Raw genomic sequence first — 15,439 nt, 5'->3', positions numbered from 1 at the left:
CAGGCGGCGGCAGACGGGGCAAGCTGGCAAGCTACAGCAGGTGCGAGGATGGATGTAGCGGGTCTTTATCGTGGTGGACGCTGGTGCGCTCAACGAGAGAGGGCAAGTCAGACGTTGACCGACAATGCCTCCGACTACTGCATATGGTCCTCAACAAGGCACAGGAGCGCAGACGAGTCGTGGGCAGGCGGGCGCCCGACCCTGCACCCCAGAAATTCGCGCAGGGCACGATGGCATTCTCTCTGCTTCGACGACGGCGCAGAGTCTGTTGCAATAGGGCCCCGATGCGGCCCTCGGGCTCCGGCGCCGCTGTAGGACGTCGGTCGCTCTCTGCTGCACGGGGCGCTCGGCGAGGCCAGGGGCAGCGTTTGGTCGCGGGAGCTCTTGGGGCGAGTTGCGGGCTGCATGCTTAGCCTGCTTGGGTAGGGCGTCGACGACGATGCGCGCGGGCGTGGCCTCTGCTCAACAGCTTCGGGTCGAGCTTGGGGGTGTCCCGTAGAGTAGAATTTTAATAACTAGAGAACATCCGCCCGCCCTCGCTCCCTTTCTCTGCTTGCTCCTGTCCTTGCCGCCTCTTAATACCCGCGATACCCTGCATACGCTCATTGCTCCTTCCTTTGTTTGCATTGCATTGCGGCGAGGCAGCTCCTCCGCAGCTCTGCCCATTGCACACGTATAGGCCCAGCGTCTACAGCTTTGCCCGCTGACCGCTGTTCGCACTATCGTGCTACTGCTCTACTAATACACGAAGCTCCGGCACCTCCCACCGGTAGCTTCTACCATACTGTAGCAGGCGTGCAATTGGCTGCAATTGTCTCCAACCCGTCGTCAAGAGGTCCCGGGATTTACGCAAAATCGCCGACACTCTTCCTATAAATTTATCCCGACCCACCTCCGACCTCCGCCCTCCACCGCAGTCCCTGCACGGGCACATTCCCCTCCTCTCAACATCATGGCCGGAGCTCAGCAAAACGGCACCAATGGCTCTGCCAATGGTAGCCCGAGCTCTTCGGCCGCAAAATACAACCTCGCACCGCATTTCATCGGCGGGAACCATCTCGGTGCAGCGGCGCCCGGCAAGGTCAAGGACTTTGTGGCCGCTCAGGATGGTCACACCGTCATCACAAACGTCCTCATTGCCAACAACGGTATTGCTGCAGTCAAGGAGATCCGCTCCGTGCGGAAGTGGGCATACGAGACCTTTGGCGATGAGCGGGCCATCCAGTTCACCGTCATGGCCACGCCCGAGGATCTGCAGGCGAACGCAGAGTACATCCGCATGGCTGACCAGTACGTTGAGGTGAGTGGGCAGATACTGCAAATTTGATCACTTGGGAAAAGAACCATGGCTGACAGATGCAGGTGCCGGGAGGTACCAACAACAACAACTACGCCAACGTCGAGCTGATTGTCGATATTGCCGAGCGTATGAATGTTCACGCCGTGTGGGCAGGATGGTGCGTATCCTATCAGTCTCAACCATGAATAAAATCTGACTGTGTACCTAGGGGTCACGCATCCGAGAACCCAAAGCTCCCCGAATCGCTCGCCGCCTCCCCGAAGAAGATCGTTTTCATTGGTCCACCAGGGTCCGCCATGCGGTCGCTGGGAGACAAGATCTCGTCCACAATCGTCGCACAGCACGCCAAGGTGCCTTGCATCCCATGGTCGGGAGAGGGCGTAGATCAGGTCGTGGTCGATGACAAGGGCATTGTCACCGTCGAGGAAAGCGTCTACGACAAGGGCTGCACCAAGACACCTGAAGAGGGTCTGGAGGCAGCCAAGAAGATTGGCTTCCCTGTCATGGTGAAGGCCTCGGAAGGTGGTGGCGGAAAGGGCATTCGAAAGGTCGAAAGTGAGGAAGACTTCATCCCGCTGTACAAGGCGGCGGCGTCGGAAATTCCTGGCTCGCCTATTTTCATCATGAAGCTCGCAGGCACTGCACGTCATTTGGAAGTGCAGCTGCTCGCTGACCAGTATGGTAACAATATCTCGCTGTTTGGTCGTGACTGCTCCGTCCAGCGACGACACCAGAAGATCATTGAGGAAGCGCCTGTAACGGTTGCCACACCAAAGACTTTCCACGAGATGGAGAAGGCGGCTGTAGCTCTCGGCAAGCTCGTCGGCTACGTCTCCGCTGGTACAGTCGAGTACCTCTACTCGCACGCCGACGACAAGTTCTACTTCCTAGAGCTGAACCCCCGTCTTCAAGTCGAGCACCCTACCACTGAGATGGTCACTGGCGTTAATCTCCCAGCTGCCCAGCTTCAGATTGCCATGGGTCTCCCTCTGCACCGCATTCGCGACATCAGATTGCTTTATGGCGCGGACCCTCACACCAGCACTCCCCTAGACTTCGACTTCGACAAGGAGGGCAGCGTCCAGAAGCAGCGACGACCCACTCCCAAGGGCCACTGCACTGCCTGCCGTATCACATCCGAAGATCCTGACGAGGGTTTCAAGCCTTCTGGCGGTACAATGCACGACCTCAACTTCAGGAGTAGCTCGAACGTTTGGGGTTACTTCTCCGTCAGTTCCGCTGGTGGTATCCACAGCTTCTCCGATTCCCAATTCGGTCACATTTTCGCTTATGGCGAGAACCGACAAGCATCACGGAAACACATGGTCGTTGCGCTCAAGGAATTGAGCATTCGTGGTGACTTCAAGACCACCGTCGAGTACCTTATCAAGCTTCTTGAGACCCCTGCTTTCGAAGACAACACCATTACCACTGGCTGGTTGGACGAACTGATCTCCAAGAAGCTCACTGCCGAGCGCCCTGATCCCATGATCGCTGTTGTATGCGGTGCCGTCACCAAGGCGCACGTTGCGAGCGAAGACTGCATTACTGAGTACAAGACCAGCCTTGAGAAGGGTCAGGTTCCTTCCAAGGATGTTCTCAAGACCGTGTTCCCCATCGACTTTATCTACGAGGGTTTCCGGTACAAATTCACTGCCACCCGATCCAGCATCGACAGCTTTACTCTCTTCATCAACGGTTCAAAGTGCTCCGTTGGTGTAAGAGCACTTGCTGATGGTGGTCTTCTTGTGCTTCTCAGCGGCAAGTCCCACAGCGTGTACTGGAAGGAGGAGGTCGGCGCTACTCGTGTCTCCGTCGATGGAAAGACCGCGCTTCTGGAACAAGAGAACGACCCTACTCAGCTCCGCACGCCGTCTCCTGGTAAACTCGTCAAATTCACTGTTGAGAACGGCGACCACATTAAGAAGGGACAACCTTTCGCCGAAGTCGAAGTCATGAAGATGTACATGCCGCTCATTGCACAGGAGGACGGTATTGTCAGCCTAATCAAGCAGCCCGGAGCTACCCTTGAAGCCGGTGACATTCTTGGTATACTCGCACTGGATGACCCCTCTAAGGTGAAGTCGGCTCAGCCATTTGTGGGCCTGCTTCCCGATCTCGGTCCGCCGCAGGTCATGGGTAACAAGCCGCCGCAGAGGTTCGCCTACCTGTTTGGCGTTGTTATGCACATTCTACAAGGTTTCGACAACCAGGTCATCATGCAGAGCACACTGAAAGAGCTTGTCGAGGTCCTCCGTGACTCTGAGCTGCCATACGGTGAGTGGATCGCACAGGCTTCTGCTCTCCACTCTCGCATGCCCCAGAAGCTTGACACAACCTTGTCCGAAGTTGTCGAGCGCGCCCACAAGCGAAACCTAGAATTCCCTGCCAAGCAACTCGCGAAGGCTTTCCAACGCTTCCTTGACGAGAATGTTCCCGGGAACGATGCAGAGCTTTTGAAGGCCGGTCTGTCACCCCTGACCGAGATCATCGACCGCTACGCCGACGGGCTCAAGGCGCATGAATACCACGTTATGATCCGCATTCTGGAGCAGTACTGGACCGTTGAGAACCTGTTCTCCAACCGTGCTGGCCGGGATGAGGAGGTCATCCTCAAGTTGCGTGACGAGAACCGGGGCAACATTGTTCCTGTCGTTCACACAGTTCTCTCTCACACCAGAGTCAACGCTAAGAACAACCTTCTTATTGCAATTCTAGACCTTTACCGGCCCAACAAGCCTGGTGCTGGTAATGTTGCCAAATACTTCAAGGATGCTCTCAAGAAGCTTACTGAGCTCGAATCCCGACAAACTGCCAAGGTTTCTTTGAAGGCTCGTGAGGTGCTCATTCAGTGCGCCATGCCTTCCCTCGAAGAGCGTACTTCGCAGATGGAGCACATTCTCCGTTCCGCCGTTGTTGAGTCTCGATACGGCGAGAGTGGTTGGGATCACCGCGAGCCCAATTTCGAGGTCATCAAGGAAGTCGTTGACTCCAGGTACACTGTCTTCGATGTGCTGCCTCAGTTCTTCGTCCACCAAGATCCATGGGTAGCTCTCGCTGCTCTGGAAGTATACACTCGTCGCGCCTACCGCGCCTACCAGCTCAAGGACATACACTACCATACGGACAGCGAGCAGCCATACCTCCTATCTTGGGACTTTATCCTTCGCAAAGTTGGCGAGCAAGAGTATGGCCTACCTGTCGAGGCTTCACAGCCTGGCACACCAAGCACGCCTGCATTTGAGCGACCTCCTCGCATTCACTCTATCAGTGATCTATCTTATCTGAACTCGAGGGTAGAGGGCGAGCCTAGTCGCAAGGGTGTGGTTGTTCCCGTGGAATACTTAGACGACGTCGATGAGTCCATCGGCAAGGCCCTTGAGATCTTCCCATCGCTTAGTGCGAAAAAGAGCGCTGTCAACCTCAGGGACACCATGACCTTGAAGCGTACTCCTACTTCTGGAGCGAACGTCAATCAGACTCCTGATGAACTTACCGGGGTACTGAACGTTGCCGTTCGCGACGTGGAGAGCTTCGATGACAAGGAGATCATGGAGCGCATCTTGCCCATCGTAAAGGAGTACAAGGAAGAGCTCTTGGCCCGCCGTATCCGCCGTCTTACATTCGTGTGCGGTCACAAGGATGGAACCTACCCTGGTTACTACACTTTCCGTGGCCCTCACTACGCCGAAGACGACAGCATTCGTCACGTGGAACCCGCTCTTGCCTTCCAGCTCGAGCTTGGTCGTCTGTCCAAGTTCAACATCAAACCGGTCTTCACGGAGAACCGAAATATTCACATTTACGAGGCCGTGGGCAAGGGTGCTGAGAGCGACAAGCGCTACTTTTTGAGGGCTGTCGTTCGTTCCGGCCGCCTTCGGGAGGACATTCCTACCGCCGAGTACATGATCTCCGAGACAGACAGGTTGATGACCGATATTCTCGATGCTCTTGAAATCGTCGGAACCTCTCAAGCTGACATGAACCACATCTTCATCAACTTCTCTCACGTTTTCCCGCTCGCGCTAAGCGAGATTGAGGAAGCCATTGGTGGTTTCTTGGACCGCTTCGGTCGTCGTCTTTGGCGTCTGCGTGTTACTGGTGCTGAGATCCGCATCATCGTAACCGACCCTACAACTGGTGCTCCCTATCCTCTGCGCGTCGTCATCACCAACACTTCGGGCTATGTCATCAACGTGGAAATGTATGCTGAGCGCAAGTCTGAGAAGGCTGGCCGATGGGTCTTCCACAGCGTTGGTGGAACGACCAAGATGGGTGCTCTTCATCTCCAGCCCGTCAACACTCCCTACCCCACCAAGGGCGCTCTGCAGCCAAAGCGTTACAAGGCTCATCTCATGGGTACTCAATACGTTTACGACTTCCCTGAGCTCTTCCGCCAGGCTACAGAGAACAGCTGGAACAACGCTGTTGCCAAACACCCTCACCTGAGCGACAAGCAGCCGTCAAAGGGAGAGTGCATTGAGTACTACGAGTTGGTGCTCGATGACAACGATAACTTGATTGAGGTGAACCGTGATTCAGGCACCAACACCATTGGTATGGTTGGATGGATCGTCACGGCCAAGACACCAGAGTATTCACGTGGCCGCCGTTACATCATTATTGCCAATGACATTACCTTCAAGATTGGATCATTCGGCCCTCAGGAAGACAAATTCTTCCACAAGTGTTCTGAGCTCGCTCGCAAGCTCGGCATCCCCAGACTTTACCTATCCGCCAACTCTGGTGCACGCATTGGTCTCGCTGAAGAGCTCATCCCTCATTTCTCCGTTGCGTGGAAGGATGCCAGCAAGCCTGAATCTGGGTTCGAGTATCTCTACCTGACGCCAGAGAAGTACAAGGCCTTCATTGACGGTCAGCGCGAGGATGTGATCTGCGAGAAGGTCGTCATCGAAGGTGAAGAGCGATACAAGATCACCACGGTCATTGGTCGTGAAGATGGTCTCGGTGTCGAGTCTCTCCGTGGATCGGGTCTGATTGCTGGTGAAACCTCAAGGGCTTATGAGGACATCTTCACCATCACTTTGGTCACTTGCCGTTCAGTTGGTATGTATCGCTATACCCAATTCACAACAATCGTGATTGCTAACACTATGTAGGTATTGGTGCCTATCTTGTCCGCCTCGGCCAGCGTGCTATCCAGATTGAGGGTCAGCCTATCATTCTCACTGGTGCTCAAGCTATCAACAAGCTCCTTGGACGTGAAGTGTACACTTCCAACCTCCAGCTCGGTGGCACTCAAATCATGTACAGGAACGGTGTTTCTCACATGACCGCCGAGGACGACTTTGAGGGTGTGTCCAAGATCGTCAAGTGGATGGCATACGTACCCGACAAGAAGGGCAACCCAGTTCCCGTTTCCCCGACCGCAGACGAGTGGGATCGTGACGTCACCTACTATCCTCCTGGCAAATCTGCCTACGATGTCAGGCATCTGATCGCAGGTAAAGAGGATGAGGATGGCTTCCAGGCTGGTCTGTTCGACCGCGGGTCCTTCGAGGAGGCTCTCGGTGGGTGGGCCAAGACTGTCGTTGTCGGTCGCGCTCGCCTTGGTGGTATCCCCATTGGTGTTATTGGCGTTGAAACCCGCTCGGTTGAGAACGTTACACCGGCTGATCCCGCCAACCCCGACTCCATCGAGCAAGTCACGTCAGAAGCTGGTGGTGTTTGGTACCCCAACTCCGCTTTCAAGACCGCTCAGGCCATCAAGGACTTCAACAATGGTGAACAACTACCCTTAATGATCCTTGCCAACTGGCGTGGTTTCTCTGGTGGCCAGCGCGACATGTACAACGAGGTGCTCAAGTATGGTTCGTACATTGTCGACGCCCTCGTCAAGTACGAGCAGCCCGTGTTCGTCTACATTCCACCCTTCGGCGAGCTTCGCGGTGGATCTTGGGTCGTTGTTGACCCGACCATCAATCCTCAATACATGGAAATGTATGCTGATGAGGATTCCCGCGGTGGTGTTCTGGAGCCGGAAGGTATCGTCGGCATCAAGTACCGCAAGGAACGCCAGCTCGAGACGATGGCCCGCAACGACCCGACTTATGGTGCTCTCAAGCGCAAGCTGAACGACCCTGCGACACCTCAGGACCAGCTCCAGAGCATCAAGGCCGAAATGACGGAGCGCGAACAGCTACTCCTGCCCGTATACAGCCAGATTGCACTTCAATTTGCCGACCTGCACGACCGCGCCGGCCGCATGGAGGCCAAGGGTGTCATCCGCTCTGCCCTGCGATGGCAAAATGCGCGCCGTTTCTTCTACTGGCGCCTCCGTCGCCGTCTCAACGAGGAGTACATCCTCAGGAAGCTTGCTACGGCGGCAGCACCTTCTTCCGCCGATCACTCATCTGCTAAGCTTGATAACTATACCCGTGCTAAGGGCCTTGAAATGCTGAAGGCTTGGTGTGCGATCCCCAAATTCGACAACGATGACATGAGCGTCGCGGTATGGTACGAGGAGAACAGGAAGACTGTACACGACCGCGTCGAGCTCCTGAAGAGGGACGGCATTGCGCTTGAGGTTGCGCAGCTCATGCGGAAAGATCGTGAGGGTGGCCTTAAGGGTGTTATGGCACTTTTGAGCACTCTGCCGACCAGCGAGAAGGAGGAAGTACTCAAGATGTTGTCAAAAGCATAAGCATAGTTTGCGCTTGCTCGGGTTTGGAATGTAAGAATAGGTGGTTATTTTCTTTTCTGATCTTCGGATTATCATGAGGCGGGTGTACAGGATATTCCATTGATTCGTGTTTGTAGTGAATGCTTTGGGCGGAGTTGTTGCGTAGCGACTTTGTTTGCTTTTGTAACGCCGCGATGTCTTTCATTGGCATGTCAAGTCAAGAAAAGTGAGTTAGATATCTAGATCTATCTATCCACAAAGATTACTTCAACATTTCAGCTTTGTCAAGTACGCGTGAAAAGGATGCAATGCCCAAGCCACTTCTCACATCCTTTAGGGAGAACAGGGTATCCTGGCGCATCCGCAACGATACCGTCCGTCCGATACCCTTTTTCACTTTTACTTGACCTGATTACGGCTAGGAGATGGGGTCGTGTTCGTTTTTTTGCGCGATCCGCTGCGGGGCCGCCGTAGGGCCGTGATAGTTACGTCACATTACTAGCACAACGAGCAAAATGAGAACACCCCTCATCGGTTGCACTTCTCGAAACTACATATACGCTCGGCCCTGTACCTCCTGTGGCACAACCACTTGACTGCTACTGCGAATCCCCCACCCGCCTTCATCCGGACCTCTGAACGCAAGCAAAATCAGCCAACATGGTCTACACAATTGTGGTGCACCTCTACGCCAAAGAGGACCAAGAGAGCATTGAGAAGCTCAAGGCGAAGCTGATAGAGGCGAGCCAGGTATACAGCAAAGACCGCGAGACGCTCTCGTGGTTCGTCATGCAGGATGTTTCGGATAAGAGAAAATTCACCATTGTGGAGCGGTACCTGAAGGAGTCGGTATGTATCCCATCCCCTTATTGGCGTCAACTCCCCTCCATATCCGTCTTCTCCGTCTGCTTCAGCAAGAATGAAACATGAAATATCGAAGCACTACCATCGCCAGTAGAAACGTGCAGAAGTAGAAGGTGGTCAGCTAACACGTGATCGTGACCCCAGAGCCAAAAGTACCACCTCGAGAATCCCTACTGGAAGACTTTCGACCCGTATGTGCTTCCGCTGCTGGACAAGCCGATGGATTTGAGGAGGTTGGAGGAGCTGGATACGAGTGGTAGTGCGGCGGGGGCGCATTATCATGATGAGGCGAGGGGGGATACTACGGTGGCGAGTATGTATAATGATACTGTTTAGGAAAGGGGAGGTTGATTTGTGATGGGCTCTGGGAATGGAACATTGTATAACGAGGCCCGATGTTTATGTTGAACTTGCTGTCCGGTGTGCGTGTACGTGTATTACTGGAAGTCCTTTCCTTTCATCAATCACTTCGCGTCCATATGCGGTTGCGTCGCGGGACCCTGGACAGTAAACCTGGAAGGACATTAGGATAAGCTTTCGTAGCTTCGCTGATAATTCCGTTCCGGGTTGCGATGATTTGAAATGCCTTGCACAGCAGTCGATCTCGTATATTGCAATAAAGCGGTTCCTGCATATCACCCGGCCGGCATATGTATGATTCGCTTCAAGTAGATTGCAAACATAGTATTTGACCGAGGTAAATCCATTATGGCCGTAATTTCACATCTTTGGAAGCTTCAGAGGATGGGAATACGGAAAAGTTGAGATGGTAGACAACGGTTTCGACTGCGATTACAAGTGCGACTCTCATCCGGAACTCTTCGATGCTAGCCAACGATCGTCACAAACATGTCTACCTCGTGCTGGGGCCTTCAAGCCTTAAATTCGAGCCCCTGGGAGGCCCCAGACGCTGCAATCTTGAAGTCGACACAAGACTCATAAGTCTGCTTTGCAGCAGTACCGAGCCACCACCACTGAAGCACCTGCGTTCGTTTTAGCAAGACAGCTAGTCTTTCGCAAATCGGACCTTCCACTTACACAGTCACCAGCCATCGCGCAGGTAGTTTCCAGCCCACTCGGCACCGTAACACTGAACTCCCTCTGCTCAATCGGAACATCCGCCTCGCTCTTCCCCGGCGCATACCCCTTAGTCCACACTTTCAAAAAGTCTCCCACCACCTTATTCTGCTTCGTGCTCACGATACTCACGTTCGCAATCCCCTCGTGCGGAATGCGCAGCCAGATCTTGACTGGGACGACATCTCCCGCCTTCCACGTCTGCACGTTGGCACTGTTGTCGGCGTACTGGAGCCCCTTGCACAGGTAGAGGTTGCAGGCTGCGGCGCTGAATTTGCTGTCGGTGCTGGCGAGCTTGGTGAGTTGCTCGACGTAGGACGTGTTGTCGGACTTTATGGCTGAGACGATGGCTTGGCCGCAGGCGGTGGTTTGTCCGGGCCCGGTTGCGCGGGAGGGAGGGTTCATGATGATGCCATGGGAGAGGACGGCGGGGGCCAAGAGGAGGACGGTGGCTAGTGTGGAGAGCATTGTGGGCTATGGGGGCAATGGAGGAGCTGATTCAGAGAGGGTAGAATGCTGAGTAGTTGGGGGAAGCCTATCATATAAGTATCGAAGTACTTAAGGAACGAAGCGGAAGGGTGAGGCTCGTTGCTTGCAAATCCACATGGACTTTTGTGCATACAATCTCGCCTGATAAATGCTTCGAGCATTTATAGTGGTTACCCCTCCAATGCAATTAGGCGACGTGGGTCGGATTGGGCTCATGAGGGCGAAATCTGGTAGTGTAATGTATACGGCGGCGAATGGGCTTCCCAGACTACATTGCTGTTCCGGGGGCCGGGGTACAAGCTTTCGTGGAACCAGAGCTCGAAGCATATTCTAGTGAGGTGTAGAATTGTACATGCGTACAGTCTTTCATATTTGTCAGGTGTTCAGTACTTGTCGACCCTATTGGGATGGAAGATGAAAGCATGCAGCGGTCGGAGGTCCGACCGACCCCCGCAGCTAAGGCGCGGGCCGCGGTTTGACTAGCGCGTCGTCGCGTCTCCCCTATGCTCGTAGCTTCGCGGTTGCTGCAAAGTGACGCATGATCATTTCCCCCAACGCAACCTCCGAACGAATTGAATCGCGATCGCAGACCCTGCGCCGTTGAGAAGGCTTCATGAGCTCTCACAATTCCTTCAAAAGACCCTTCCCCGACGAGGGCCCGGCAGCTGAACCCCAAAAGCGACAGCGACAGGAGGGCGCCATCTGCCCAACCGAAGAGCCTCACACATGCGCAACGCCCTTTTCAGGGGGGGGAAGAAGAAATACTACGCGGTCTGGGGCGGCCCGAATCCTGGTGTGCACTATACCGTCTGGGATGTCGCGCGGAAATGGATAGAGAGGCATAGCGTGATGCAACGCTCTTTCAAAGATGCTGGGTCAGCATGGCAATACTATCAAGGAGAGAAGAGATCTGGTTTGGCAAATGTACGCCCACAGACTCATGCCGCTCCGCAAGCCCCTCGGGGGCCCTCCATTGTTCAACGATCAGACCAGTTCCCAGTACGCCCACAGACCCATGCCGCTCCGCAAGCCCCTCGGGGACCCTCCAATGTCCAACGAGCAGACCAGTCCCCGTATCCCCGCCCACCGCAGCCTCCGCCATCGAGCACAGTACCGGATCCCGAGGCCGATGTCATACCGCTGGATCACGACATTCTCACCACCGCAAGAGAGGTCGCCGCGGCTCTGATGCGTCGACTCGGTATGCTTGAAGCATCGCCGGAGTCGTCCAACCCACAATCCCACAGGGACTCCGCCCCGTCCCCCTCCATGCCCAGCCTCGCACCCCCGCGGGAACCTCCTTTGTCCCCCGAACAAGCTAAGCTGGTCGATCTCATCGTCAAGGAAAGGAAGAATGTCTTCTATACTGGGTCAGCAGGTGTCGGAAAATCGAGGGTCTTGAAAGCGTTCAGGCAACGTCTCTCTTCCATGGGCTACAAAGTGAACGTTGTCGCCCCTACTGGGCGTGCTGCTTTGGACATAAATGGTTCGACTACGTGGTCGTATGCTGGCTGGACACCAGATAGCATGAAGAAGCCGCTGAAGGACCTCCAGAACGAGGCTTGGAAGAACACGACCAAGAAGCGTCTACAAAAAGACAGACGTTCTTGTGATTGACGAGATCAGTATGGTCGAAAATTTCCACTTGGAGAGGCTGAGCGCCATCATGAAAGAAGTGCGACACAATGGTAAAGCTTTCGGCGGTGTTCAAGTAGTTATTACTGGAGACTTCTGCCAGCTTCCTCCAGTCAATCCGTTCATGTACTGCATCATCTGTGGAAAGCCTCTCATTGAAAAGGCGAAAAAGTCGGCTTATGAGTGCGTCGAGTGCGATGCAATCTACAACGATGAAGACAAATGGGCTTTCCAGAGTAAAGCATGGCAGGTGAGCCTCAATATACAATATGAAGACACTATTTACGAGATCTGCTCCTAAGACGCCATACGCGTGCAAGAGTTGACTCGAATGCTCTTCGTGTAGCAACAGAGTTTCTAGACCCGTGCGGATGCTAACACGACATAGGAAGCGAACTTTGAATATGTCAATCTGGAAACAGTTTTTCGACAACGTGATCGGGCGTTTATCGACATCTTGCAAAAGCTGCGCCTGGGATTGCCGTTACTTGCGAGCGATAGAAAACTCCTATGCCAGAGCAAACCAAGCATACACAATGCCGTCAAACTCTATCCGCGTAAGCAAGACGTGAAGAGAATAAACAATGCAGAGTTTAAGAAGCTACGGACGGAACCGCGGCTATACCCCTCCACCGATCACTTCGAACAGCAGCACCATCATGGCATGCTTCAGTTCTACAACAATAGAGCAGTGGACGGCACTTTGATAAAATTGGTACGGCAGCCTCTATTTGCGCGGTTGTAAACGTGCTAACATTCCCACAGGCTGAGCATCGTTATGAACCACAGCTCGAGCTAAAGGCAGGAATGCTCGTAGTTTTGATGGCCAACATCAGCATATCCGAAGGACTGGTCAATGGATCCCAAGGCACAATCGTTGGGTTTCAGGACTTCTGGGACGTCGAAGAGGAACAGAGACCAGACGACCAGATTATAACTAGTAGGGCATACTTTGCGTCCACTTTATCATCTAAACTTACACCCTCTAGATATTGAGATCATGCTTGAGGGAGATCATAAACGATATCGCGCGCGTCGGATCTTCGACTTCATGAAGGCTGCACCCTGCAAACAATGGCCAATCGTAAGGTTCTGGCATAGAGGACAGCCAAAAGTACTTCCGATAACGGCCAGTTGTTACCCGACAGAGCTTGGCGACGAGCCGGCTCTCAACCCACGATATAGTCTTTTGAGTCGAACGCAAATTCCACTCATGGCTGCGTGGGCCATGACTATCCATAAAAGCCAAGGCATGACTCTCGAGAAAGTAGAGGTCGATTTGAGCAGGAACTTCGAAGAAGGAATGGCATATGTCGCGTTGAGTAGAGCGACGACTCTAGAGGGACTTAGGGTGATCTCATTTCCCGAAAAATCAGAGATGGGGTGCAACGAAGAGGTCAGGGAGTTCCTTTGGGAAAAGTTTAATATGGGAAATAACACCGATGATTGAACCAGGGCCGCCTGGCATGAGGTAACGAGGGTAATAATGGCGTGTATGCGCTGCGCCCAAGGGATAGATAGCCCCACACTGGAATGTTACACACATGCTGAGAGGGTCTCAGTTAATCTGAATTGCATGATCAAAGGGGAGATCTATAACATGGCACGCATCGTCCCTCTACACCGCAACGCCATGTCATCCATCCATCCCAAACCCACGACCTAGCACATCATTCCCACGCACGCACGCTCGCTCAGAAACCACGGTGCTTCTCGGCCCTTCTCGCCGCTGCTTTTGCAATCACGATGCCCAATATCATCGCGCAAATGAAGAGTACCATGAACACCCCTGCGACCATGGCACAGCAGGCGCGCTCCGACTCCCTGCGCTCGCGTCTCTCGGCTTGCTTGTCGCATTCTTCGCAGTGGACGTGCGGCTTGGGGCGGAACACGCCAGCGATGGTCTGCGCAAGGGTTTCCGGGCTCTGCTGCTGCGCGGTTGGCATCGATGCCAGGTTATGGCTGTGATTGTGGTTGTGGGCGTCTTGCTCGACGTCGCTCTGGGGGACGGCGGCGTACTACGGAAATCATTAGGAAACGCTTTTGTAAGCTGCATGAGATCTTTCAAAGTGTTATCGCATCCATGTTGCGTCTCGTTGAAGCTCCAACGTGCATGCAGCATCTGGTGCCGCATCCGTAGCGACTTGAACCAGAGGCAGCTCGTTGCGCGGAGTCTTCACTACAGAAGAAACGACGCTTAGACTCGGCATGAGAGATGAGAATGCTTACGCCCGAAGATGAAGAGTGCGCGAAGGCATTTGTAGGCCCGTGGAGGTGGATGACGTCGTCGTAGGCTGGGGCGGCTTCGTCCTGCGGGATACCCGCGCTCTCGGTGCGCTTAAAAGATTCGGCCATCGCAGTCGCAGTGGATATCACGAAATGTGTCGTGTATTGCGATCGTCAAGGTGTAGGACTACCGAGTAGGCGTGCGCGGTCAGCTCTCGCTTTGTTATATGGCTACACCTGCTGTAGGATTGGATGCCTGAGGCGTTGCGGCTGTGCTGTCCGCGTAAGCTGGCGCAAAAGGGCTGGGCCGGTGTTCGTATTCGTCGCTTTCCTCGCGCTGAATGGACGATGCGAATGTGGCGCATGCAAGAATACAAGATAGTTGGATAGATAGCTCCTGATGATAGGTTGTGTTGATGAATGTCCCAGACTCGCTCGGGAAACCTCTCCAGTCGTGACTTCCGTCTGACATATGGATCAGATGCATTCACTCAAGTCGACCCCGGCGTGAAGCTCTCGTTGCCGGCCTCGCTTATGATACAAGCTTTCCTGTGCTTTGTTCTCTATACTCTTGTTTGACTGCTTGCGATGGAAATACGCCGATGGCAATACGCCGATGAAAACTCGCCGATTGAAATCCGCAATTTGGGCTAGAAAGCATGTCGCGTGAGCGTCTGAGAGGACTGCGAACCTACATGTACTGTTACCTGGTACAGAGAAAGCCTCTAGCGATCCTTAGAAATTTACACACCTGTGCTCAGACTACAAAGTGTTCATTGTCTTTTCACCGTCAGCATAAACCGAGTTGCAATCAGAAAATCAAGTTGGGGCTGGTGACGTGCTTATCCACGACGCACAGCCGAACATGCAACGCACAAAATACGAGGTAGACAACATTTGAACATTCTGCATAACATACACGCTGACATGCGCATATTCGGTGATGCCATCGACTGGTGTCCACCTTCCTGTTTGGTCCGGGGACTCCACACGAGGCGAAAGTCAAGCATCGATAAGCTCTGCAGCCGAGGCGTGTGCCTGCTTGATGCCTGTTGCTAAAAGAGGGATCTTCGTATCGACATGTCGAATCTCCGATTGTCACCGACTCTCTCGGTGAAGTGCTTCCCTTTCATTGACATGGAGCAACACCAGGTCTCCGTGACACACGACGTGGCGCTCATCAATTCGCAAGCCCTGAGAGACCT

General features: G+C 53.9%; 4 protein-coding genes across 4 annotated transcripts; 3 read left to right on the top strand and 1 right to left on the bottom strand.

Moving 5' to 3' along the window:
• Window positions 1-952: 952 nt before the first annotated feature.
• ACC1 (acetyl-coenzyme-A carboxylase) lies at window positions 953-7,964 on the top strand (the record flags this gene model as incomplete). Its single annotated transcript, XM_056213371.1, has 4 exons — window positions 953-1,300; window positions 1,363-1,457; window positions 1,509-6,367; window positions 6,421-7,964. The coding sequence occupies 4 exons, from the start codon at window positions 953-955 to the stop codon at window positions 7,962-7,964; spliced, it is 6,846 nt and encodes a 2,281-aa protein (XP_056073679.1).
• Window positions 7,965-8,603: 639 nt separating this feature from the next.
• Window positions 8,604-9,143, top strand: N0V89_004586 (uncharacterized protein; the record flags this gene model as incomplete). The annotated part of the gene is made up of 2 exons (XM_056213370.1): window positions 8,604-8,792; window positions 8,952-9,143. The coding sequence occupies 2 exons, from the start codon at window positions 8,604-8,606 to the stop codon at window positions 9,141-9,143; spliced, it is 381 nt and encodes a 126-aa protein (XP_056073678.1).
• A 536-nt stretch (window positions 9,144-9,679) lies between these two features.
• N0V89_004585 (uncharacterized protein) lies at window positions 9,680-10,352 on the bottom strand (the record flags this gene model as incomplete). Its single annotated transcript, XM_056213369.1, has 2 exons — window positions 9,680-9,790; window positions 9,846-10,352. 2 exons carry the CDS (start codon window positions 10,350-10,352, stop codon window positions 9,680-9,682), a joined length of 618 nt encoding a protein of 205 aa, XP_056073677.1.
• Window positions 10,353-11,099: 747 nt separating this feature from the next.
• Window positions 11,100-11,990, top strand: N0V89_004584 (uncharacterized protein; the record flags this gene model as incomplete). The annotated part of the gene is made up of 1 exon (XM_056213368.1): window positions 11,100-11,990. The coding sequence occupies one exon, from the start codon at window positions 11,100-11,102 to the stop codon at window positions 11,988-11,990; it is 891 nt and encodes a 296-aa protein (XP_056073676.1).
• Window positions 11,991-15,439: the final 3,449 nt, after the last annotated feature.

Source organism: Didymosphaeria variabile, assembly GCF_027946475.1.
Source record: "Didymosphaeria variabile strain IMI 356815 chromosome Unknown scaffold_3, whole genome shotgun sequence".
In the NCBI taxonomy this organism is placed as follows: domain Eukaryota; kingdom Fungi; phylum Ascomycota; class Dothideomycetes; order Pleosporales; family Didymosphaeriaceae; genus Didymosphaeria; species Didymosphaeria variabile.
Note: the sequence above shows the minus strand (reverse complement) of the source record. Positions and strands in the feature narration are given on the sequence as shown.